At 44.7% G+C, this 27,461-nt stretch overlaps 1 protein-coding gene and 1 long non-coding RNA gene across 2 annotated transcripts; both read left to right on the top strand.

Moving 5' to 3' along the window:
• The first annotated feature begins 581 nt into the window (after nt 1-581).
• NKX2-8 (NK2 homeobox 8) lies at nt 582-2,603 on the top strand. The gene is made up of 2 exons (XM_008522744.2): nt 582-1,094; nt 1,769-2,603. Exons 1-2 carry the CDS (start codon nt 944-946, stop codon nt 2,323-2,325), a joined length of 708 nt encoding a protein of 235 aa, XP_008520966.2. The 5' UTR covers nt 582-943; the 3' UTR covers nt 2,326-2,603.
• Nucleotides 2,604-2,832: 229 nt separating this feature from the next.
• LOC139084735 (uncharacterized) lies at nt 2,833-25,493 on the top strand. The gene is made up of 4 exons (XR_011542412.1): nt 2,833-7,596; nt 12,376-12,529; nt 15,848-15,951; nt 25,360-25,493. It is a non-coding gene; the product is annotated as an uncharacterized lncRNA (long non-coding RNA).
• The last annotated feature ends 1,968 nt before the right edge of the window (nt 25,494-27,461 follow it).

Below are 27,461 nucleotides of genomic sequence, written 5' to 3'. Positions count from 1 at the left end.
CGACGGGCAGCGGCCAGGCGGGCCTGGGCTCACGGGCGGGCACTTCGGACCTGAATAGCGTGGCCCGATTCTGCCTCCGTTTTGACGACCTGTGGAAACGGGCGCAGAGCTGGGGCTCCCCGGATGCTGCCAGCCCCTCCCTGCACCCCTGAAGTTGGGCGGGACATTTGGGGTGTGGGGATGCTCCTAGCGGCCTTCGAAACCCTCGGCCAGAGGCCGGCGGGTCAGGGTCACTCCTCTGCCCGCCTGAAACTTCTCGCCTCTGAAGCCTCAGAGGGGCCCAAGCGAAGAGAGAAAGAGCGCGCCAGAGCTTAACGCCGCCTTGTAAATCACTTTCCGGATAATTGCGGGAAACGAACCCTCCAGCAAACAAGCACGAGAGATAAAGCAAACAGGGAATAAATTCCTGGGTGCTCATAAACCCACCCATGCCGCCCCCGTCCTTCCCGGCGCTACCGCGGGGCCAGGCCCTGTGTCACCCCAGGAGGAGGAGGAAGCTGGGGCTGGGACGGGCGGGTGGTGGCCAGCGCTTGCCACCCAAGATGTTATTCATTGGTAACAATTCCCATTATCTGTCCCCACTTTGGGCTAATCAGACAGAATCGCTAATGCCGAGGGCTGCTTCCTGCCTCCTCTGGGAGGTAACGGGGCGCCGAGGGGCGGGGTGCGGGGCGGGGACGGAGGTGGCACCTTCCGGGCTCGCCGGGGCTTTGGTCCAGCACTCATTCAGGTACTTAACACCCTGGAAACCCGGACCCCGGCTTTCAAAGCCTCCCGGGTGGGAAGAGCTGTTTATATAAACAGAGATGCCTCTGTAAGAGCGCTAATAGCTGGGTAGCCAGCTCATGGCGTGCGCCTCTCGCGCCCACCCGTAGAAGCGGCGTCCCCGGCCGCCCCTCGCTTCCCAGTCCGCCCTGCCCCCGCCTCCTTCCCCTCCTCGGCCATGGCCACCGCTGGGCGCCTCGGCTTCACCGTGCGCAGGCTCCTGGATTTACCCGAGCAAGACGCGCAGCACCTGTGCAGGCGAGAGTCGGAGCTAGGCGCCCCCGGCCCCTGCGCCACCTGGCTGGAATCGGAGCGCGGCCACTACCCCTGTGAGTGAGCGGAAGACGGGGCGGCAGTGGAGGGGGGCCACAGAACGAAGCACCCGGCCCATGCGGGGCTGGGAAGCCGACACCCCAGCCCAGGGGCTGAATTTCTTCAGGGTTGGAACCGGAGGATCTGTCCTCCTCAAACCCCCATGCCATGCGTCCCCCAATCGGGACATCCTGAGAGCAGATCCCTGTACCTGGCACTAACGCCCCGGGCTTTGAGTTTCTGTTTCCAGGGGTCAGAATACTTAGATATTTAAAACGCTGCCCTTAAAAGCCTGAAAACACGGCCACGTCCTCCAGCCTCGGTCTGGGATGGGCAGCATTGGCGGCTCAGCTCCCCTGGATTCAGGGCTTTGCAAACCGTAGTGCAGTAGACCTGGAGGTGGCCCGCGTTGGTGAGCCAGCTTGAGGTCAATTCTTCTGCCAGCGCAGCGACTTGCTTTAAGAGGGCCCCACGGTGCGTTTCTTTGGGGACGCAGTCAGGTTGGGGTATAAAGGGTTACTGAATTCGGAGAGGTGGTGTCCAGAGGGTGGCCAGGGAAGGAAACGGCTTCACCCCAAAAGCCGCGGGCGAGCGGGGGCGCCCTCCGGCCGGTGGCTCGGCGCCCGCGCCAGAGGCAGCTGGCGCGGAGGGCCCGCGTCTCACCAGGCCGTGTCTCCTTTGCCATCCCCAGCCTCGGACGAGAGCAGCCCCGAGACCAGCCCGCCTGACTCGTCGCAGCGGCCGTCCGCCCGGCCCGCGTCTCCGGGCTCGGACGCCGAGAAGAGGAAGAAGCGGCGGGTGCTGTTCTCCAAGGCGCAGACGCTGGAACTCGAGAGGCGCTTCCGGCAGCAGCGCTACCTGTCGGCGCCCGAGCGCGAGCAGCTGGCGCGCCTGCTGCGCCTCACGCCCACGCAGGTCAAAATCTGGTTCCAGAACCATCGCTACAAGCTGAAGCGCGCGCGCGCGCCGGGCGCCGCCGAGTCAGCCGACCTGGCAGCCGCTGCCGAGCTGCGCGCCGCGCCCGCCCTGCTGCGCCGCGTGGTGGTGCCAGTGCTGGTGCGCGACGGGCAGCCGTGCGGCGGTGGCGGCGAGGTGGGCCCGCCAGCCGTCCGGGCCAAGAGCGCCGCGCCCCCGGCCGCCGCCCGCCCCCTGCCGGGCTACGCGGCCTTCGGGCCCGGCGCGGCGCTCGGCCTCTTCCCCGCCTACCAGCACTTAGCGCCCCCCGCGCTGGTCTCCTGGAACTGGTGAGGCAGCAGCGGGGCGCGGACCTGGGAGCGCGCTCTGCGGCCGCAGCGATCCTGGAGCCCGAGGCCTGGGGCGCTCCCCGGGCCGCCTCCCTGCGGGCTCCGCTCCGCCCTCTGCAGCCCGCACGCGGGGAGCCTTCGCCCGGATCCCCGCTCGCCTCTTCCCTCTACCGCCAGCCCCAGAGCTAGATTTTATTGCTTGAACTTTATTTGTATATTTTAAAATAGCTATTTGTATGGGAAGCAACTTATTTTAAAAGAAATAGAATATTTTTCCTCTTTGTGGTGCGAGAATAAAATGTGTAGGGTTGGGTCCCCTTGCGCGCCTGCCGGGAAGGGAGATGGGAGCTGTGCTTGCCCGACCTGAGCTGGGGCGCCAGTCCACTCCTTGACCGCCTCGGTGAAGGTCCACCCCGAGTTGGGTCGACGGGCAGATGGCAGTCCCAACACGGCCTAGGAAGATGGGGGGGGGGAGCAGAGGCAACCTTGGGGTCCCTGTTAGGGGGAGGTCGCTTTGGCCCCGAAGTGATGCGGAGGCCCCTCCGGACTCCTGGAGCTGCCGGCGTTTCACACACCGAAAGTCAACCCAGTTGGCCACAATCCGGCATAATGAGCTGCTCTGTAGGGATTCTCCGGAGATGAGCCTGCGGGGCGGCCCGCAGCCACCGGGGCCTGGCTGCAAGCCGTCCGTTTCCAGAGGGCGGCAGCCGAGGGTTCAGGGGCCCGAAGAGCACCCGGAGAATTTGTGTCCCCCAGTTAAGCCTGCACGTGCCTCATTTGGCACCTGTGATTTCCTGCCGCGACTTGACGCCACACCTGGTCCCCGGCGTGGGATGGGGAGGGGGTGGCGTGGTAAGGAAATCAAAGGGTGATGGGGAATGACCCGCCTCAGGGCTGCCACCTGAGGGAGGACAGCTTTGGAGAGCCCCAGTGGCCTAGCCATGGCTCTGGGATCCGCTGGTCTCATTTTGCCCGCGGTCCCAGTGCACGCTAGGCTGGGCGATCTAGTGCCCCAGCCCTGCTCTTCGCCTTGCTTTCCGGAGCCACAGGGCCTCCTGTGCGGTGGTCACTCTCCGAGAAGTGACGACCTCTCTGCAGGGAGATGCGTGTGAGCAGAGCATATTCGGTCGGATCCAGGGGCGGGAGCAAGGGCTCACTGAGGTCTCTGAGTAGGCATCCGACCTGTTTGGGGCCCTGGCTTTCCTGTCCCAAGAGGAGGAGGAAGGGCGGCTCAGGCAGTGTTATCACCTGGGATTTTGGGGGGTGGGGAGAGAGAGAGGAGGGCAGAGGGGGAAGGGAGTGGGGTGTTTGGGTCTCAGCTGCTGGCCACCTTGCCTTCCATATGGATGCCGTTATCTTAGAAGAATCTCGATCCTTAAACCTCCTTTTGTCTTGGGAACTGAAAAGGGCATTGTCAGGCCTGAAAAGGACCTAGACAAAATCCGCACTGTTTCCATTCAGGACTCTGTTTAATCAGTCCCTGGTGACAATGTAGTGGGTGTTAGGGAGGACAATAGTATCTTTTTAAACCTTGTGGCCTTCAGGAAGACAAAGGGCTTGAATTTTATGGGCTTACAACTTCAATTAGAACAGTGCCAGTGTGCATGGGAGATTATCAAATTTGTATCATAAAACCTCTTTCTAATAAATGATTGCTGGGGATGGAGCCTGGACATTGTAAGACATATACTGGAAACTGCCCTGGGGGCTTTCCAGTTCGCCCTGGCAGAGCAGATGGGAAAGAAAAGGAGGAAAAGATTTCTGGAGGTGGCCCGGGTGGGGACATGTCCCTGTGTCGGCTGGCTGGGAGCCTGGCTCTTCCGTGTTCTTCTTCCTGAAGGGGTGTTTTCCCCAAGAAAGGAGGTAAAGATTTGTAGCTTGTTTCCTGCTATTGATGGTGACAAAGACCGGAATATTCTTGGGGAGAAAGTACAAAATCACCACCTGTTCAATTTCTTGTCTTTTCTTTTCCTGGAGCTCCAGAGAAAGCAGGTCTTGGGGTGTGCAAGGTGGAGAGAGCCTCTGAGCTCTGAGCCCCATAGGACTAAGGAGTCTGGACTTTGGAGAGAGGTGGTGTCCGGGAGCATGTCCTCAATGAAATTCATCCAGTGGTTGCCTGTGAGAAAGACCATTTACTGGCTTCCCAGCGAGCGAGGTGGGCAGAGCCGTAGCAGGATGCCCACCAGCAAGCCAGCCTGTGTCCTGGGCAGGAGGTGGGCAGGGACTTCCTATAACGTTGGCCTCAGGAGCCGTCATGTATAACTGTTGCCGTTTCCTTTGCTCCTCAGGAAGAGCCATAGGGGAGAGTTAACAATGAACTCGCCTCGCCAGTGACCCATTTTAGAGACTCAGGCTGTCACTTGTCTTCTGTTCACACCTGTGATAAACTGGAAAAGATAAATGCCAATGTCCTTTCTGACCTGAAAAATCAGTTCTTCCAGGCTCTGGGCAGAGAAGCTAACCCTGAGGCCTCTCTGCCAGTGGCTAACAGCTGGGCTCTCCCTCCCAGGAGGAGAGTGTTTCAGACCTGGCACCCATCACCAGCATCCCACGGCAGAGTCGCACTCAGCAAATGTTTATTGACATTTCCGGTGTTCCAGGCATGGTTCTAGGTACTTTCATGGTTGATCTCATAGAAACTCCTGCACTGTATGTCGAATGCCCCCATTTTACAGAGAGGAAACTGAGGTTCAATGTAGGAGTAAGTGACTTGTCCATAGCAGTTGTGGACTTCATAGAACATTACCATTGTCCTCAGCTTCACCCACATTTAAGCAACCCTGCAGGCTTCCCTGAAGGGGGACCATTATAATCTTGATGTGGTGACCATATGTGGACTACCCAACCGTCATAGACGTGTCTCATGGATAGTCTGGAAGAGTGAGAGAGCATGCCAAAAGCACCCTGCACAGCTCAGGGCCACTCAGAGACGCTGATCACATGATGTCACAGTAGTTGCTAACAGTTATTGACATGTCCTGTGTACCAGGCAATATTCTAAGTTCTTTTGCTCATATTAACTCATTCAGTCTTCACAACAACCCATAAGATGGTACAACTATTCCCACTTTACAGATGAGGAAACTGAAGGCCAAAGACGTTCTAAATAACTAGTCCAGGGTCACACAGCTAGTAAGTGACAGAGAGGATCTGAACCCAAGCGGTCCAGCTCCAGATCACACACTTTTAACCATGTGGGGGCAATGACTTCCCATTCTTGGTTTATGTTTTATTTCCCTCAGTCGGCAGTCCTGGTTACCTTACAGATGCTTCTCTAAGAGACGTGTTTTTAGTATCTTTCTGCCTCCCTCCCTTCCTCTTTCACTCCCTCCCCATCTACCAAACTTCCAGCTTTTGGACACAGCCTCTGTGTTTCCCCATGTCTGTTTGTGTGCGTTCTTGTCCAGCTGTCAGTGAAACACAGCTCTTGTCTGCAGGTCACAATATTTTCCCGTGACTATCATTCCACCATTCTTCTTCCAGAAAAACATCTGCTGCTGCTGCCTTGACACCAATTGTCCTCTCTGCCTTTGGTTGGCTGCTGACTCTGATAAGCTCCTGTGAGCTTTCCCAACCCCCCAGGCCCAGATCCCTGGGGAGCTTTATGACTTTGGCTTCCCAAGCCCTTTCCCCAGACATCCTTTTCTCCCTAGGTCTCCAGTGGTGTCTTTATTGTTAAATATCATCCTCTTCCCATTTTCTCTCTCTTCTTCGATTGTAAACATTTTCGCTTCATCTCACTTACATCTCTTGTGGGCAGAGATAGCAATTTTCACTTCACTTTTCTTTTCTCATTGTTCAAAGGATCTTACATCTTAGCACATCTCTTATCTGACCAATTTAGCACTTTAGAATCTTAGGTAAGGTGCTACTGATGTGTTAGAAAGAAGTTATTTGAGCCCAGGTTAACCTACGCCTTCCCTTCTAATGGTGGTGTTTAGATGTATATTATTCTCTTGCCTGTTGACACAATTAATTTGCCTCTTCAAAACACACACACACACACACACACACTCTCACACTTCACTACCTTTACAGCATTTTAGACTTAGTAATAAAGTGCCCAGGCAGGATAATTATGGGCTTAGCATGGTTAAATGGTTTGTTAACTATGCTTGTCTGTTCTGAGTGTTTCAGTTAACCAGTCTAGGCAGGTTATCTGCAAACATGAACAATAGACAGTTAAAGGAGCTTTTGAATGCTGAGTACTGTCCCTACCCCAGGGCTTGGTCATTTCCATGGATGTGATTGTATCACTTAGTATTCAAAGTCTACATGAGAAACCGTATCCCTCCAGGTCACTCATCATTTTTCCAAGCCATGATGTGGGAGGGGATTTACTAAATGGTACCTTAAGTATTTTCAGAATTACAATTCTTCACCTGTTAACTCCCCTCCAAGCCCCCGCCCAGACTAATAGCTGAAGGTATATGACATTCCCCTTTCTACTATGTACCCACCATTCACGTGACTCAGTCTGTAAGCTCACCAAAGAAGTGAAAGCATTCCCTTCAATGCTGATCCGTAGAGTGGTGATCTAACCAGAAGAATCGATTAGGCTGTTAAACGGTCTCACATCTACCCCGGATTTTCAAGCACAGGGGTTCTCATTTTTTCCAACCATATCCAGTGGAGAGTTTTTATTGTTTATCCAGAAAAGTAATATCACGTTTTAGAGACAGAAGATCATTTTCTCTTCAGTACCCTGCCCTATGGGCCAATAAAAATCTCTGGGTCTTTATCGAGGTCCTCTAATTTCAAAAGCTGCTGTGGCTTCATTTCCTCCTGCATTTTCAACTGCATTTCCTTGGCTAAAAGCTCTGAGTTGGACTGTCCCTTCTCTCTCCTTCCAGTACCAACTGCCCCCCCCGCTTCTCCTTTCCTAGAGGCTGGATAGGATACTTGGCAGAATTCAGTAGGAAGGGGAGTGGAGGCTGTTTGCAAATTAAACCGGAAACAAAGATGCCAAACAGTCCATTTAAAGGGCCCTTGAAGCTCTCACCTGAGATGCCTGTTATACGTTCCTCCTCCAGCTTTGCTGAAGGACGATGTTTTAAGCAGCTCTTCCTCCTAAAGAAGTTATCAGCTTGGGTTTAAATTACCTCTTGGGAGGTAAATCCTCAACTAGAGGCAACCCTGAATCATCAGAACATGTTGGGGTCAGACACCTTCAGATAAGCATCAGTGCAACAACAAGAGAGCTTTCTTACAGCAAAATGGAAATTTAGACCAAGAGACACAAAGTACCGGGAAAAAACAGAAGAAACCTGGTGTGGTGAGTAGAGAAGGAACGAGTTTTCGGGGAAACTGTTCTTACTGGCTAATCACAGTGATGGAGTCAGTTGTCTGTCTGCCAAGTGTTCGACGGTGCTCCTAATTCACTGAGGGGAACGGTTCATGTTTAACTCAAGTCAAAACATAGAGATAGGGTAGGATTTTCTTATTTTCCATGTTTGTGGATGAAACATCTGGAATAAGGCTAATCATTTTATCAGTTTGGGGGTGTGTAAGAGCAGAGACACTAACAGAATAAAATAGAGCTCCCAGAGTTTTGTCGTCCAGGGAACGTTACAAGAATCTTCTCTTTCTTCACCCAGTTCACCACTGAAAGTGAACACTTACTCAAATACCTCAGGGACGCCTAACAGCTGATCAACCTAATTCCACAACTGTCTTATTAACTTATAACTTTTAAGTATGTAAATATTCTGTACGTGCATACAATACAGATATGAGTGAGTGTGGAGCAGATTTTGGAAATGTTCAGTTCTTTTAATGAGAAAGAGAAACTAGTTTATAAATCTCACTTGTCAGACCCATGTAGGAGGGATATTTTGTTTTTCTCCTAAAAACAACATTTTCTTTGTAATATGGAAAATATAGAAATATGGACTATTTCCTTGCCATATGAAATAATATGGAAAATAAAGAAGCTATGCTCTTGAATATACTATTTTCATATGACATTTGGTTTCTCGTTAATAGAATAATGGTGTAATAAATAGTAGACTAAGGTTAGCTATTAAAAGTGCAAGGGAAATATCTCATTTATATATTTGTAAATTAAAACCCCAAGGAGAAATGATGGAGAGCATATTGGTTTGGAAAGCACAAATCTCCTTTATCCCTCAGTTTCCTCTTTTCTGAAGCCTCAGATTCTTCCCTCTACCAAGAGTCAGGCATTGGAACCCACAACCATTCCTGCCTTTAACAAGGCGAAAATCAGACTATGAAGCTGGACCAAAGGACATAGGCAGAAGGAACTGGCTGTCAGTTTCTTACTTGGGTGAGTTCAAACACGGCAATAAGGTTTCTTTACCAAGACTTCCTCTCTCCCCACATCTCTTTACGCACTAAAACTTCGAACCCTCATCTCATCTCAGGGAGGTCTCTGTGCCTTCATCATCCTGCCTTGGAGCTTTCTGTAGACTATCTGTTTTGCTAGGAAATGCCCTACTGTGCAAGTCACTAACTCTTTTTCTTTCTGCAGATGATTTCAGTTACAGAATTCCTACCTTGCCTTTCCCTAACTGATGGAATACAAGTAAAGAATTCACCTGGGGCCGTCCTATCTAAAGCTGCAACTAAACTTAACTCCTTCTTTCAGAAGGCAGTATGATAGAGTGGAAAGAACATGGACTTGGGAATTGAGCAATCCTTGGTTTGGAGGGAAAAAACTGAATGTTGGTTGCCACATGAATTGTGTGAAATTACTTTTAGCTTTGGTCCCTTAGAGCTTCATCTTGAGATAATACCGTCTACCACATGTGATTAATATGAGTATTAAATGCATGAATAATGTCTGATAGGCACTGAATAGATATAGTCCCTACTCCATTCCACAGAAGGCACTTGTCTTTTTTTTTTTTTTTTTTTTTTTCGGTGAGGAAAATTGTCGCTGAGCTAACACTCTCCTTTTCAGGACTTTGCCTTATAAATCTAGCCGTCTTGGTATCCTCGGACTTTGATGTTGTTCTCTTCACCTCAGTAGGAGTGTCAGGTTCCTTGGGTTCCCTTTCCCCTGCAGTATGGCCTGAAGTTGGCTCTAAACGGTAAGCTAGGAGATCCTAAAGCTCATCTCATTTGTTTCCTTTCTCTCAATGATGACAGTCCTATGCTGCCTATTGTCAAATGTCTGAAAACCATTGTTTCATCTGTTTTATCAAGTTTATATTGAAGGGTAATTCCTGTTGCTGCTAATTCTTCTTGGTCAAAGGAGAAATCTGCCAGTCTCCTGTAGACTTACTCTAATAAGCTTGTGCTCCACCATTCTGCTGAAACTCTTTGCATCAAGGCCACCAATGATCTCCAGATTGTGAAATCTAATATACCTGTATTTAAGATTCACAAAAGACTGTTAACTCTCCTCCAGAACTCATGAAACTACTATTGATGACACAAGTAGGGCAACATGCAAGAGCACTAAGTGAACTATGTAGTATTTTAAGTCTAAAGAAAATTAGTCATGGATTCTCAAGACTTTCTCAGCACGAGGCTCACCTGGGTGAGATGCAATTTGTTTTAAGATGCACCCAGGATTTTGTTTTTATTCAGGTGTGGTGAGGACAACAGATCACGAGACACTTGCCAGATACCTCGTTAAGCACTGTTTCCAGGAGAAGGGGGAATGCCTCGTCACCCCGGGCCACATGGGGAAGTGGCAGGGTCAGTCAGAAGGAGTGAGGGGAAAGCACGGGCAAGAGCCTTTATTGTGGTTTTTGTGGGAAGGAATCTGCAACACAGGGTAAGCAGCTGGTCAGGCATAGGATTGGATAGTTTGAATAATTTCAGTAGGCTCTGGGCTATAGGGGTGGCCCCTAGTTGTCCAGTACCTGGCCCTAGAGCGAATAGGGCAGAGGAGTATGCCTCCTGGAGCATAAAAATCAGATGAGGAGGTGGTTTGGAGTACGGGCTCTGGATTGGTTAGTTTGCATGTGGAAGGTGTGCTTGCAGCCAAGTTGTTTGCTCTCTCTAGGAATTAGCTAATCCTGGGAGGGCCAGTCCCTCCACTGTCCACAAGGCCCCAAGATAGCAAAGCATCATAAAATACAGATAATAAAAAATATTATTAATAGTCAAGAAATAAGAAAATGACCCACCTCACAGAGATTTCCCTTCATTGGGGAATGAGAGCGGGCAGATACAATGATTCCAGGAGACTCTGGGGCAGGCACGGGTCGAGGGGCCAGGCATCAGAGCCATTGCAGTGCGTTGGTCCCCGTCTTCTCTCAGCTGGGTTACTGCAGTCTCCTCCTTGCTTCTAGTTGTACTTTCCTTCTCCACGCTGTATTCAGTGATGTTTATATGACACATGTCTGATCTTAGCGCTCACCTGTTCAACACTCTGCAGTGGCACACCTCCAATAAAGTGAGCCATGTGAATTTTTTGGTTTCTCAGTGCATATAAAAGTTATGTTTCCACTATACTGTAGTCTATTAAGTCTCCAAAAGCATTATGTCTAAGAAAACAATGTACAGACCTTAATTTAAAAATGCTTTATTGCTAAAACTGCTAACCATCATCTGAGCCTTCAGCAAGTCATAATCTTTTTGCTGGCGGAGGGTCTTGTAAAAAAAATGCAATATTTGCAGAGCGCAATAAAACGAGGTGTGCCTGTACTTGTAGAATCAGCCCAAACTTCCTAACATGGAAGATAGCTATTATTGAGTCGCATTTCTTGCCATGAGCCACTCCCTCCTCCCAATGCCCTACCCTCACCGAACCCCTCCCCGCCATGCACACAGTTCCACAGCACAGGCAGTTATACTGAATTTCCCCCACTTCTTTAAAGACATCAAGCTCTTCTTTCTAGTGCTTCACCCTTATTCCTTCTTGTTCAAAGGATGCTTCAGACCTTGGTTGAAGCATAGCCTCCTCAGAGAGGTTTCTCCTGACTGTCCCCCAATCCAGGTCGGCCTCGGGGACCCGCTCAGTCTTCATGGCACTCTCTGCTTCCCCATCACAGCTCTAACCACACTTCTATAAATGCCTATTTACTCCTCTCACTTGCCACGAGGACAGGGACCATGTAAATTGTGTTCGCTCTTGTATTATCAGCACCTAGTACGATGCTTGGCACATGACAGTCTTTCAGGAAATGTGTGAAAATGTGTATGAATGAATGAAGCCTCAAAGCTTGAGACCCAGGCCTGGGCTGGGCAGAGAGGAGATTGAGGCATTCCTGGAGGGGTCTGAGCTGAGACACTGAGTCAGGCTTCTAACGTTTTTTCCGCTGAGATGAGTGGGGTTGGGCCTGGGATAGGGAGATCATAAACCTCCATTCCTGACCTTAAATTAGAACCAAACTGGTGTCGAGGGGAAGAGGAAAAGCAGATATACCATTTTCTTGGGAAATTTCTTCTCAGTAATTTCACTCTAGGTCATTTAGTTCTTTATGCCCAAACAAGTTAATGCAGCCGTCAGTTATAGTAAGAGCTCTGATCTTAAACTGGTTTAAAATGAGGACCGGGATGACGACGCTCAACAGAAGAAGATGAGTCTTAAGAAATCCAGTGTTGTTGAAAAATAATAAAATTCTAACACTTTATAAACTTTGTGATATTCCTCTTTAATTTCGGCATTAGATAGAGGTGATGAATATTACATCTCCATTTTGCTGAACCTATAACATAAGCCGCATTTTCCAGAGAAAGATAATTAAATTTATAAAAGATTTGAGAAAGAAATCCCCAAAAGCTAAAGAAAACTTTTGGGAGGAAAAGAAGTTACTCAAAAACCTACAAAGGAAAAAGAGATGAGAGGAAGGTGTGGAGGTGTTGAGTGCCTATCGTCCATTTGATTGAGGTCCAGACTGGAGGAACTGGCCCGAAATTGCAGCAGGATGCATCAGGCTGGACAGCAGGGAGAGGGAGCGACCTCAACTCTCTTTCTCTCTGAATACACACACACACGCACACACACACACACACACACACAGACCAGTTTATACCTGATTTGTTTAAAAGCAGCTCCATTCAAAAGAGAAGAGACTATCCCAAACCACATTCCAAAGCAACTTCAAGCATTAAATAATGGATTTTTTTCTTCCTCTAGCAGTTTCTTTTGCAAAAGAAGAGGACGCTACACGGTTTGATTTCTCTTGTTTAGAGCTTTGTCAGCATTGTTTGTTCCACTTCAAGAAGACATTTTCAGAAGTTGTGAAAATCACCGATAACATCAACGCCATCATCAGAAAAGCAGCCACCTGGTACGTGTGCGCTCTGTACAATGTATTAGGGAGAGATGGTGGGAATGGGGAGAGGGTGGTCATCAAGAGGGAGGCGGGGGTGGGCTTCTTCCTTGTTATTACGTATAACAAAACAGGATTTAGAAAAGATATATCCGACTGTAAATATTTGCTGTCAGATCCACGAGCACCAGCCAGCGCTGGGACCAGTGGATGTCAAGATAAAGGCATATTTCAGTGAATGTAATTTAGGCAGAGACTTGCTGAAAGTTAGGGGATTCCTCGGGAAGCTCAAAGATTGGTGCATTTAGATAGCTGGGTTAGGAAACCAATTAGTAAAGTCTTTTTCAAATCTAAGATTCTGCGATGATATTATGACTTACTATTCATGTGTGTATGTGTAGGGCACACTGCGTGTAAAGTGCCAGCTGCGGCTGTTTATTACTGGAGAATTCCCCTTCTCTGTGCTGTGGCTTTCCCCTGCACAAACTCCCTCTCCACTAACACAGCATCTGTAGCAGCAAGAGGGGTTTACAGCCTGCCCTGACCTTTGTGTCTTTGTGTCGCTGATGTTTAGTGTGGGCTGGGGGTGGGTGGCAGGGGAAAGGAGGAGAGGTGTCCCAGCTGGGAGCAGCCCCCAGGGAAGGAGCACACATCCCACCTAGAAAGGCCCACGATTCTCTGATCGGTCCTCCTAGGATTTAAGAAGCACCCCAGCTGCAGGAGGTCAGAATTCTACCTTTGAATTATTTTATGCCATTTTTCTTGTAGTTTACTCCATGCCTCCAGTTTTGTTTTCTCTTGTTCTTGTAAGTTTTTCTGGCCCATCCCTGAGTCTTTAGAATCTGATTTCTCTCTGGCCCTTAGCCTACACTGCCATCCTAATCTTCTTATTTGGTTTTCTTTCTAGGCTATGTCAGCAAAATCGAGCTTTTGGGTCAATGTGTTGCCAAATGATAAAATGAATGGCTGTCATGTGTTTATCTATCTGTAAATCCTTTCATTTATTTAAAAAAAAACTAAAGCCGTGATTACTGTACAAAATCAGAGAAGCATAAAAAGAAAAGTGTCAAATAACAAGTTATTTAAAGCTAAGCGATAGCCGGTTCTCTGGTGGCACAATGGGAAGTGCGCTGGTTTTGGAAGAAGGACACTTGGGATCAGGTACAGATTCTGCTGATTGTTGGCCCCAGGCCCTTAGCAGCTCCGTGAGATTTAGGTGAGAGTCAGACATGGCTGCAGTTGGAAAGCCCGACTGACGCTAGCCGCCAATAGAGGGCGAGACACTTCCGCACTGAATAATCGGGAACTGGAGTATTATGGTTTAAAAAAATGCCTGTACATTTTCCCTCTGTCCCCACCCACCCCACCGCATGGCAAATGCTAATTCTTAAAAAAAGAGAAATAAGGGAAAAAAGGACGACATCGACTCTGATATTGCTTTATTTAGAATCGTCTTTAGAATAGGTGATACTTTCTATGAAATACAATTTTTCTAGAGCTGAAATACAATTGGATGAAAAGATTGCATCACTTTTATGAAAAATCAAACCTCTAGGACAGCACTGAGTTCCCCTAAACAAGGCTCCTGCAGTTCTGGAATCCTCTCCAGGCGGCTCCGACCCCTAGAGGGCAGCATGCCCTCAGGGAAACTCACCCAGGGCCAGTTAGAAGCCATTTAAATGGTCAATTACCTTCCTGAATTGTTTCTCATCCACCTTAGAAAAGGACCCTCAAAAATCTCATTAGAAACACTGTCAAGAATTTAAGAGAGTATTATCAATTTCTAGTGGCTGACACAGAAGTATGTTTTATTGACACCATCAAATGAATAGCATTACAATACCCAGGAAATTAAGACACCTGGTGACTGCGTGTCACCTTTCCTAAAGGGACTCTGCTCAGGAGGAAGCATGTCTGGTTTCTCAGGTGGAGTTGCTTCTTCAAAAGTGATTTCCCGTCATAACCTCTCCTCTGCAGCCTCTCTTCAAAACTCAGAACGACAAGGCGAGAGTTAGAGGTCCCTGCTTTTCCTCATCCCGCTCACCTACCCCTGCACTTCCCTTCATTCTTGGCCTGTTAAGCCCGTGGGTGCTTCAGGCACTCGAGGCTGGGTTCTGAGCGGCCCTTCCTTGGTTCCTAGGATTAACTTTTGCCTTTCCTCCCTAACGCCTTCATCGCTGCCTCATACACAATGGGCCCCACCCACACCCAGACCACAACCCCGAATGATACAACATTGCACACACCCTTCAGATGCTCCAGGCCAGCCTCGCCCAGGCTCCTTGGGCTCATCACTCTGGTGTTCTGCACCCGGGGCTCCATTCTGCCTCCTCAGTGTCTGCTCACTCTTCAGAAGCCCTGGGTTGTAATCCAGGCTCAACCACTAATCAGGGCCTCATGCTTCTAATATGCAAAGTGAAGGATTGATGCCAAGTGCCTTCACTCCCATTCTGGAAAGGCAGATAGGGATTATCTGTCATGTTGATGCTGTAGTTATCTTGGAGAACAGCTAACACAATGTCTCCTATTCAGAGACACATCAGCGAGGTTTCTGTGCCAATTCTGGTTTGACTCTGGGATTTTTGGTGACTGTCTTTTCCTCAAAAGATATCTGGGTTTGGGTGGATAAAACAGTTTTCTTCTATATATGGGATGTTGTCAAAACAGGACACTAGAGTTGTTTTTTTTTTTAATGAAAAATAACCCTTCCAATATTGAAACGCAGTATCTATTAATTCAATCGAACATTATTTTCATAAGCAAATATGTTTGAAAAAATTAGCAAGTAAATGCATAAATAAATTACCTGCATTGAAAGCTGTTCCTGGCAGATATGATAACATGTTTCCTGTTAACTAGTTTACATTTCTTTTGAAGTGAATTTCTGGCTGACGGTGTTTATGTCGCAGATGGTATTCTCACCTGCTTCATTAAGGCCTGTTTAGGATACAGTTCTAATGCAGGTTTTATTCCATGTAAAGCCACCTAGAGATAATTTTAAATGATCATATCGACTAACAAACACGTAATCAAGAAGCTCTTAAAATTTTATTAAAATTCAGGTCTTGCACCATTAGCAAACCTGCTTCATTAACATATTAATAGATAATGTTCCTGCTCATAATTAGCGTGTATTTTCTTTGCATCATTGTAGTTGAAAGAATTCAGGTGGAGTTGGATAGAAAAGTTTTTTTTTTTTTTTAAATTTCCGCCAACAAAGCGCCTGGGGAAACAACAGAGGCTCCAAAACCACCATTTCCATTTTAATCACTGCTTCCTCCTGCTCACAATTCTCTCCTTAAACTCCGTCTTCTCCTCGACTTTCCCCATATTCAGCCCACTGCGAATTATAGACGTGATAAACCAGGGACTACATGCAAATGGGCGAGGATGTGGCCCACTCCCTGAAGGATGAACGCTCTCTGCAAGAGAAACCCCAGGTACAAAAATATTTTCATCTTGAGTCTGAGAGAAGCAGCAATGGTAAACCTGAAAAGAAGCTCATCTTTTTCTTTAAAATAAAAAAAAATTTTAAATCACTTGTTCAGAATGTGAGTGTGTAGAACAGAGAATACAGCCTGTGTCTATGTTTCTAGAAAAAAAAGTGACATCCGTTTCAAGGAAGGGTATCTCACACAGAGGAGTAATTCAGGGAGCCCCCTAGTGAGGTTTGCTTTTGTAATGACCACAACATTAGATTAAGTCTATAATGGAGGTCCTTGGAATAAAGCCACGTCGTTACTGTGAAATATTCTCACCAAAGTGATGAACTACTCGTGATACGTCAGCAATAAAGAATGGAATTAGTAATATCTCCTAAGGTCACAATTCCATCTTAAATATAAGGGAAAATGATACTTATATTAAAAAAGCTATTATCTTCTAATATAGTCTAAACAACTAGTTAATGCTATAAGGAAAACACGAAATGATATCTATGAATTATTAAAGCCAAATAACATGCTGGCTGTGAGGGGGAAATATGTTGAATGTAATCACAAAGAACACCACCTGGATAGAGGGAGGATTCAAACCCAGTGCTGGAGACTCAGCAGGGGCGCTGAGGGGAGGTGCTGCCTCTTTGCCCTTTTAGCAGTGAGATCCTGAACTAGTATTTCGACATTGATACATTAAACTTACAGGACTTACTATGACACTGTGCACTAGAACTTTCTGGACTGTTAGTACTGTCCAATATAGGAAACAATAGCCACATTGTGGCTATTGAGCACTTAAAATGTGTTTAGTGCAACTGAGGAACTGAATTTTAAATTTTATTTGATCTTAACCAATTTAAATTTCGATCACCCCGTGTGACCGGTGGCCCTCATACCGGACAGCACAGATGTAGCATAGTCCATGGAAGGGTTAGATCCAGGTAACGTCAGTGAGCTAGAGCCCCCTGGTGGAGGGACTGTTATCTGCAGGACATCGAGCACAGCTTAGTAAGGTGGGTGGTTTTTTCCTAAGATGCAGCTGTTTCAGGATTGTTCACATGGTTTGATGCTAACACCACCACTTAATGTGACATGCAGATTCTCTGGCTGTTACAGGACAGCATGATGAGGAATCCAGGGACTAATTATTATATTGTTTGATGTTCACAGTGGTGACAGAAAGTTTCTGTCATTAGCTTATTAAAAGGCCCCTGGCAGGACAGTGAAAACTGCTTTTGAACACTGCATTCTGGTTGTCTGGGTTGAGTAGTGGAAAGGTCTAGGTCCTCAGGCAGGCCAAGAGGTGTTCTTCAGGGTGGATGATGGTCTCCAGTTGTACTATGTCAATGCGGAGGGGATATAGCTTGGCCAAAGCCTGCACTGAATTCAAGACAACAGGCTTTTGATCACTTGACTGGAAAAGCAATGCTGATGCTCTTTCTACACCTTCGCTGACCCACAACCACACACAGCGGCCCCCATAAAGTTCAGGTAACCTGTTCTCCTTATATTGGGTTAAGTAGGAGAGATTTTGGCTCTTTTTTTTTTTTTTTTTTTTGACAAAGATTAGCCCTGAGCTAACCTCTGCTGCCAATCCTCCTCTTTTTCTGCTGAGGAAGATTAGCCCTGAGCTAACATTTGTGCCAGCCTTCCTCTACTTTATATGTGGGATGCCTGCCACAGCATGGCTTGATAAGTGTGTGTAGGTCCATGCCCGGGATCTGGCTGGCAAACCCCGGGCCGCCAAAGCAGAGCATGGGAACTTCACCACTACACTACTGGGCCAGCCCGAGATTTTGGCCTTTTTACATCTCTTATATTGTGCTCCCTAAAATGGAATTTGCTGATATGTTTGATTCCTTTCTGCTCCCACTGCCTCCTACACTGCTTGTTTTCCCATTAGCCATCAGAAGCCATAATTACCCAACCATGGTCCTTATACGGTCACTCACCGAGGAAGTGAAGGCTCCTTTCCTTTCTCTGGCCATCCCACCTCTCCTCAAATTCCATCTTTGCTTGGCTTCAATCCTAAGACTCCTGCTTTCGTTACTGAAACTCCCCAGGTGCCTATGACCAAGACTGCTAGCTGATCCTAATGGTTGTCAAAAGTAATAGAACCGATTTTTAGCCAGCATACCCTGAGCATTGTCTAAATGTAAACTTCTTAAAACAATGCCCAGAAGATGATAGCCATTATTATTATACAGAAATGTTTAAATCGTAGGTGGCCAAGCCCATCATTTATGGCTTTGAGTTTTCTAACTTGTGTGTGTAAACAGTTCTTGTCCCACCTCGACGTGACCCAGATGTCTTCCTAAATACCCTCAGATGATTTGATTACATACCTAGAATATTAGTGAGACTCTGTTATAAATGATACGAATTAATAAGAATAATTAAATTGGGAAAGTAGCTAGACATAAATTTTTAAAGAAAATATAGCAACAGCTAGTTAAAACTGGAACTGAATTTTGAACTGTATTTAATCTTTTCTAACTGAAGTTTAGATAGCCACCTGTGGCTGGTGGCTGTTGTATCGGACAGCACAGATTAGCACAGCCCACGGAAGAGGTAGTTCAGATAATGTCAGTGAGCTAAAACATATTCAAGCATAAAGTGAACAAGAAAGAGCCTACAGAGAAAAATCATAACATTTTATTAAAGGACATAGGCAAGACATGAATAAATGTAAAGGTATACTGTGTCCTGGATGGAAGATGACATGATAAAAAAATACTACTTTTTTCCAAATTAATATATACATTTAATTCAATTCCAATCAAAATCCCAAAAGGATTTTCTTAGAACTAATACATATGTATTTTTTTTCTTGGAACTGGAATGTGTGTGTGTGGTATATATGTGCACATATATATCACATTTATATGCACATATATATCTGAAATATATATGTATATACACAGATGCATATATTCATCTGAAACAATAATCAGAATTGCCACAAAAGATGTTTTAAAAAGGTAAAATGTGTCCCAGATATAAAACCTACTATAAAGCTACTGTGATCAAAACAATATGACAATGACACACAGCTAGAACAATCAAGAACTCATTAGAATGTTCACCCATAGATCCAAGTTCGTATAATAAATGTGTCATTTCAATTCAGTGAGAAAAGAGTAGCTTAATAAACGGTCCTGACAAAAATCATGTCCCATGTAGAAGAAAATGAAGTTAGATCTCTATCACAAACCCTGCAAAATTTTAAAATTTTCTTGGGTTACTTTATTAATCCTCTATTAGTCACTGGGAATCCCCAATTTCAGTGTTTCACTTTTTTTTTTTTTGAGGAAGATTAGCCCTGAGCTAACATCTACCGCCAATCCTCCTCTGTTTTGCTGAGGAAGACTGGCCCTGAGCTAACATCCGTGCCCATCTTCCTCTACTTTATATGTGGGATGCCTACCACAGCATGGCTTGATGAGCGGTGCCATGTCCACACCTGGGATCCAAACCTGCGCACCCCGGGCCACCAAAGTGGAATGTGAGAACTTAACCATTGCATCACTGGCCAGCGCCTCAGTGTTTCACTTTTGAATGCGTAGATTGTATCAATTAAGAGGGGCCAGGGCTAGGGGAATCTTCTGTGTGAGGTTACTAGCTGAAACCTCTCTTTCCCTTAAAAAATATGATATATTTTAATATTAAAAAAAAGATTTATGACGGACATTAATATTCTTTTTAGATGAAATGTTATCTTTTTCTAAATAACATGGATAGTTTGAGACAAAAATGTGATTAGAGTCCCAGAGTTTTAAAAGTTTGGTACTTAATTACACAACAGGTTATTATTTTAGATTTTCCCCTGTTCTGGTTTCAGCACTGAAATTCCTGCCTGCCGAAGGACCCTCCATCCTGGGCAACTGACAGCTGGTCACCCTACAAAAGATATCTTCTCTCTTAGAACCTAAGGCAAACTGTAACAATAACAGAAAAAAGGGTGAAATTATTGAGCCATAACTTCCTTGAGGCCTCTAATGTGAAGAATCTTTATCAGCTTGAGGAATTTCTAATACTTTTAATTTTCAGCAGCACTATGTGAAAAATTGAGTAGGGGTCCCTGTAGAGAAGATCAGAAAAGCGTAGATCTGGAATTGCCATCTTAACTGACAGGGAGGTGTGGCAAGTGGAGATATCAAACAAGTAAATGAAAATTACTTACAAATAAACAAGTTTCGTGAATTTGTTCATTATTTTTCCTGTCTCACGCACATTGGCTGCCAAATTGCTAGAAGCTGGCTAGCTAACCAGCTAGATGAATGATAGATTAGTCTATGCCAATCGTAAACCTAGAATTTAAAAAATCATTCCATTTTCTCTACTATTTTGTCTATTTAATTTTTGATCATCTACATCTAGGTAGTATTCACTTAAGTAAGAAAATTATAATAAGAAAATTTGTTTCTAAAAAAATCTGAAAAATTCATATACATTATCATAGGCTTTAAACAGACTTTTTCTCCCGTTGAATCATCAAATTTCAAGCCAGCTCTGCGCTGATGCCCAGCTGTGGTGGAGAAGAAAGAGTTTGCATTTTGGGGTCCGACAGATTTACTGGCTGTGTCATCTTGGGCAAGTTACTTAGCCTTTCTGATTCCAGTTTCTTCCTCTATACAATGTGTATAATACCAACAACCTCAAAGCATTGTGTGAGAATCAAACGACGTTGTGTATAAAGCGCCTGGCAAGTGGAAGATTCTCAGGAACTAATAACGTACATGATTGACAGTAAAACAAGATGGAGAAAGCCAAGAGGCAGTCCGAAATGCCGCTGAATCAAGCATCAGTATTTGCATTAGGACTAAATTTCTCACTTACTAACCTTGACCTTAAAATATACACTTGGCACCTCTGCCTTTGTTTCCTCATCTGTAAAATGGTAATACTTTATCCTTGTGTACCTCAAAGGATTTTGAAGCTCATTTTGAAGCTCAAGTGAGATAATATTCCTGAGAGTGCATGGAAGTTTGAAGTCCCAAACCTTTGGTTTGCAGTTTTAAAGAAATATAAAGAAAACTCTGATTTACCACAAGGGGCTTTATTGCTGATTTGCTTCCACACTTTAAGGTTGAAAATGACTTTATACCATGAGAGGATCCTGTAGCTTAAAAAGTGCTATTTTGGGTTGAATCATCTCGTGCCATGTTTTACTCATTCCACCTGCCTGGAGAACAGGACGATGGGAAGAGTACACTTACGTCAATGAATGAGTGACAACAGTAAATGGACAAAACTACAGTATGGGGCTTACTTCATGTTATTTTTCTTCTGAAACTGGACATATGTTAGCCTCTCTTTTCAAACAGAGCAAATAAGGGGGCTGGCCCCGTGGCCGAGTGGTTAAGTTCGCGCGCTCCGCTGCAGGCGGCCCAGTGTTTCATTGGTTCGAATCCTGGGCGCAGACATGGCACTGCTCATCAAACCACGCTGAGGCAGCGTCCCACATACCACAACTAGAAGAACCCACAACGAAGAATATACAACTATGTACCGGGGGCTTTGGGGAGAAAAAGGAAAAAATAAAATCTTTAAAAAAAAAAAACAAAAAAAAACAGAGCAAATAAGACAGAGCATACAGTAGCAGGGGTCAGCAACTTCCCGTAAAGGGCCAGATAGTAAATATTTTCAGCTTTATAAGCCATGTGAGCTCTCTCTCTCTCTGCTGTTCAACTCTTGTTGTAATGTAAAATCAGACATAGACAACAGATAGACCAATGGGTATAACTGCATTCCAATGAAAGTTTGTTTACAAAAGCAGGCAGCAGAGGTTGGGATGTGGCCGTGGTTTGTGACCTCTCACCTAGAGATCACTGGTTGCTCTTTGAGCCCCCAGGACTGTTGAGTCAGAATAATGTGTAAAGATGGCTAAGCAAGGTGTTAAAGCAAGAGAGACCAGGAAGGAGTTGAAAATCGTAGTAGTAGGGCATTGTTCCCTTTTAGATCAAATACAACCTTGGATATTTAGAAATATTGAAATGTGGTAAGATATCTATATTTTCCTCAATTCTCCAAAAAATTTAATAACTTTCAGTTAACATAATATATTCATCACATTTTAGCTGACAAATTAAAAAATGGCAGTAAGAAAAAAATGGCAAGAATAGAAAAATGCATTTTCAGTCATGGATGTTTTCATGTTATTTATGCCGTGGTAACTAAGATGAGAATTGGAACTCAAATACTCGACACAAAGTAAAGGATGATCTCTTCATAGCCAAAAAAGTCAGGGATAATATTTTCATCACCATATTCTAAAAGTTATAAGTGTAAATCTCTCTGTATCGAGGGAAGAATATATCGAGAGGCACCTTCAACTAGGAAAATGCAGAGTTCAGGCTGAAGATTGCCATCCTTAACCTACTTAGGTGAACTGGAGTTTTGCCAGTGTGCTACCACAGAGGAAAACGAAACTATTTTGCTAGCACCCTAAAATACTAAAAATCAATATTGGAATTCAACAAGCTGGACTTTGGATGGATTTTTAAGACTTTGCTCTGAATTAACATGCTTTTGAAAATTAATAGTCAATATTATTTAATACATACGTCATGTCATATATGAGGACTTCTTATTTTTGTATTTATATGTGTACTGAATTAAGTATCATTCAAACTTGCAATTAAAGTTTTATTCTATTACTTGTATTACAAAAAGTAACTGATTTCTCACCAAATAACATTGAGTCTACTTCCTGTGCTGTTATTCCATGATGTTTGCTGAATACGAGGGCAAATGTAGGGAAGATCTGGGAGGGGTTATGAGAACATGTACACATCTGGACCTCTCGCAAAACATTTCAAAAGGCCTTTTGTTAACTTTTTTCCCTTATCTTTTAATTGCAAAAAGTAAAATGAAATAAAATGCACTCTCAAAGTAAGGAAAAGACTCCCCACTGGTGTGATGCTGGGTTTCCGTGCGATATTTACCCTCCCGTGTGTTCATGTCCATACATCAGCTTACCTCTCTCAAGTTTTGCCCCCCATATCCATCATTTAGGCACCCATGACCTCCAAACTTAGCCCTCATTTGGCTAATTTGTTCCTTCCAACCCATCATAGCTGCTAGCCACCAGCCCAGTTCCTTGTCCCTCAAATGGGCCCCTGGCAAGGCCAGCTACACAAGATGCAGGGCCCAATGTGAAAGAAAAATGCCTGAAACTTTGTTCAAAAAGCAGGAAAACAGTGCCAATAAAGGTACAAATATAAGACATTACAAAACTAAACAGTCTTAGCACATGATCCAGCCATCGAGCTCCTTGGTATTTACCCAAAAGAGTTGGAAACTTATGCCACACAAGAGCCTGCACATGGATGTTTAAAACAGCTTTGTTCATAATTGTCAAAACTTGGAAGCAACCAAGATGTCCTTCAGTAGGTGAAGGGATAAATAAACTGTGGTACATCCGGACAATGGAATATTATTCAGCACTGAAAAGAAATGAGCTATGGAGCCATGAAAAGACATGGAGGAAACTAAATGCATATTACTAAGTGAAAGAAACCAATCTGAAAAGGTCACATACTGTATGATCCCAACCAAATGACATTCTGGAAGAGGGAAAACTATGAACAGAGTTAAAAGATCAGTGGTTGCCAGAGGTTGGGAGGAGGGAGGGATGAATAGGCAAATCACAGAGGATTTTTAGGGCAGTGAAAGCACCGTGTATGACGCTAAAATGGTGGATACAAACACGTAGACCGTACAACACCAAGAGTGAATCCTAATATAAACGAAGAACTCTGGACGATAATGATGTGTCAGTGTAGGTTCATCAGTTGTAACGAATGTACCACTCTTGGTGGGGATGTTGATAATGGGGGAGGCTATGCATGTGTAGGGGCAGGGGGTATATGGGAAATCTCTGTACCTTCTGCTCAACTTTTCTGTGAACCTAAAACTGCTCTAAAAAGTAAAGTCTAGTAAAAAAAAAAATTGGGAGATGGGGTTGTCCCCTTGACGAATTTTGCCCACCATTCTTCCTTGGGTAGATTGTGACTACATCTTGAATTAGTTATTGATTCGTCATATGGCTTCCAAAAGTCCATGGAAACTTTCAGCCCTAAGATTTCACTATCCAGTGCCCATAAGGAGGCCTTCATTACCCTAAGCTCTGTTTTAACTGTCCGAAGAAAGATTTTCTCTCCTTTACCTTTTCTAATTGCTTTATTCAGGGTGTTTTTTCTCAACTAATATTAGTACCAAGTAACCTTACTTACCTTTTAATAGTCAATTCTACTGTCTGTTTGAAACTGTTTTCTCATTTCATTCACGTCACTAAGGCTTTATTGAATGCACTAGTTTATGCAGATTTTATGTTATTCTTTTATAAGTAACTGTATCCATGTCTTACATTTCTCAGCAGAGACTTAAAATCAGACATTTTCACCTGAAAATTAAAATAAAATTATAGGTTTTCTTTAAAAAAATCAGTGCAAAGAATTAAGAACTGATACATAATCCAACATGGACAAATCTCAAAAACATTATGCTTAGTGAAAGAAGCCAGACACAAAAGACCACACACTATATAATTCCATTCAAATGAAATGTCCAGAATAGGCAAATCTATAGAAACAGAAAATAGATTAGTCGTTGATTCAGGCTGGGGGTGAAGAATGGGGAGTGACCACTAACGGACATGAGGTTTCTTTTTGAACTGATGGAAATGTTCTAGAAGTGGATTCCTATGATAGATGAACAATTCTGCAAATATGCTAAAATCATTGAATTATACATTTACAATGGGAAATTTTTATGGTGTGTAAATTATAGCTCAATAAAGTTGTTTAAAAATTAAAATCAATGGATATGCGCTTCTGTTGGAGATATATACATATATATATGTCCAGCTCTCTCACTTCTTCACCTCTTTCTTCTCTTCCTTTTTGTCACTATTTTTATTCCTTCTAGAGTAGTCTTCTAAAACTCATCCTGTCACTTTAGAACCAAGAACATCCCACATTTTTTTTAAAAGTGTATTAAATACATGAAAAATCTAAACAGAGACAATTACTAAAGTATAAAATTATGATTTATTTTGTGACATCTTCCCTAGTTCCTTTAAATTGGCAAATTTGCTTAATAAGTTTTAAATATGCCTATATGTGGGAAAGGTTTATTTAAGCTCTTATGGAAGTTCTCATGCTCTATGAAAAGCACTCAGGCAGGGGTAGAGAAGGGAGCTGGCCCAAAATAGGGCTGCTGCTATGGACTGGTGTTTGTGTCCTCCTAAAATTCTTATGGTGAAGCCTAATCCCTAAGGTGGTGGTATTAGGAGGTGGGGCCTTTGGGAGGTAATTAGTTCATGAGGGTGGAGCACTCATGAACGGGATTAGTGCCCTTATAAGAGACTCACAAGAGAGCTTGCTTTCTCTCTCTGTTCTCTGCCAGGTGGGGATACAATGAGAAGATGGCCGTCTGCAAACCAGAAAGCGGGCCTCACCTGACACTGGATCTGTCGGCACCTTGATCTTGGACTTCCCGATGGCCTCCAGAACTGTGATAAATAAATGGTTGTTCTATAAGCCGCCCAGTGTATGGCATATTCGTTACAGCAGCCTGAACGGAGACAGCTACCGCGTGGGTGCGAGTACTAGAGTCAGCAAAGCCGGAGTCCCCCAGGGTCTAGAGCCACTGGGACAACGTTGCTGCCAATATCAAAACTTCTGCTACTTAAGCAGTCCCTAAACTTCTAGTATTTATCTGGCTTCAGGAACTGAGGTGAAAAAAGCAGTAGAGGGAAGCTAAATGTAAATTGATAATAAGAACAATCCTTACTGGCCACCACTCTGCACCTGGCACTGTGCTAAATGCTCTGCATGCGTTCAGTTAATCCACACAACCATCCTCTGAGTAAATATGGGGAATTACTCTCTCTAAAATACAAATAGGGAGGCTGAAACTCAGAGAAGTTAAATAACCTGCCCAAGGCCTCACAGCTAGTAAACTAACCTCCATCTATAGAATGTAGGAAGATATCAGCCCTCTCATTCAGCGAAGAGCCCCAAGGAATTACACATGCAGCCAAATCCCAGAGAATAGGTGGGACCTAAATTTCTCTTTTGGAACCCACTAGCTGTATAGAATTAAAACGAGTGTTATCATCGACGAGGTAGTAGTTTTCTTCATATCTGCTTGTTCTGTTCCAGAGTGCCGAGTTTCTTCCCCTAGAGTATGCAAATGCACTTTAGAGCTTTAACTCACAACAGAGGGAAACATGTCATATTACTACTTATTTTAAACCAACCCCTGGAGCGCTGTGATCTGTCCGTCTTTGATCAAAGGTTCTTCCCGAGCAGTCTGACTTTGTGAATTTTCCTGAGCTGTGTTAAATGGCATCCCATTAGCATCAACATGAATGAGGAGCAAGGGGTGGGCTTGGCACAAAAACCTGACCTCTTATTAGTTGCTATTCTGTTACTTTATTTGTCAGCACTGATTCAATGGCAGGGAGAGAAGGCTCATAGGAGATGATGTAGAGAGACTATGCTACACTTTACGGCCTTTCTCAAGCCATCAGGGTAAAGAAGCAACTGCTACTTACATCCATAATTATATGTGGCGTTTTGTCTCTGTAATTAAATTCAAAATAAATCACATGCAGCAATTGGTTAAATTTAAATAATGTTGCAAAAAAATTAAAAGATCAGTGAACGAAATGAGCTTCTGAACTTAGGGACATGATTTGAGGACAGACTGTTATTCACTCACACTAGCAGGGTTTGCGGCTGCAAAAAATAAACTCGGTAACACTTAACTCTGCTGAATCGAGGGTGTGATGAGGCCGTTAGAATCTGTGCCATTGGACTGGATTATATAGGAAACAACTGTAATAAACCCCCATGCATAGAAAATTCAAAACTTTAAGTTCAAAATAATGGATGTTCGTTATCTCGTTTCAATTTATTTTCCAAATGATTTGAGATTCCTCAAGAATTACACATAATATTCATTAAAATCTAGTGGGATTTTTCCAGTCCTTCAAAAGAAGCTGAGGTACAAAAGAGAGATTTATCCAAATCAGTAGTTCTGATACTAGGATAAATCAAAATAACTATGTATTGTAACAGTAACAATACTTCAGGCTTGCTGGGTATTTTTTGGGTAAAAAGCACTCTCATATATGTTAAATAAGTACAGGCATCCCTAAAGAGTCCTGAAAAAGACCTGATTTGTGGTCACTTTAAACTGCTCGCTGTCCGTTGGGGGAGATGGGCGGGACAGGATGAATGGGGGAACCCAGGGCCGGACTTGCCCAACGGACGTGATGGACAGTAGGACAGGCATTGATGAGGGGGTTTTGCCCGGTGTTGTCACAGAAAGAACTTCAAGGCCCAGAAACTGGACAGTAGTGTGCTGCTGTGGCTGGAGGAGAAAAGGTCTTCGCTTCTCCAGCTGGGTGGAACACCTCACTCTGGAAAGGCTAACAAGAGGCATTAGGCCTCCCCGAGACTTCGGGGAGACACTGGGAAGCCATATCTACCGGCCTCTCT

This window comes from Equus przewalskii, chromosome 1, assembly GCF_037783145.1.
Source record: "Equus przewalskii isolate Varuska chromosome 1, EquPr2, whole genome shotgun sequence".
In the NCBI taxonomy this organism is placed as follows: domain Eukaryota; kingdom Metazoa; phylum Chordata; class Mammalia; order Perissodactyla; family Equidae; genus Equus; species Equus przewalskii.
The sequence above is the reverse complement of the archived record's forward strand: the minus strand, read 5'-3'. Positions and strand labels throughout refer to the sequence as shown.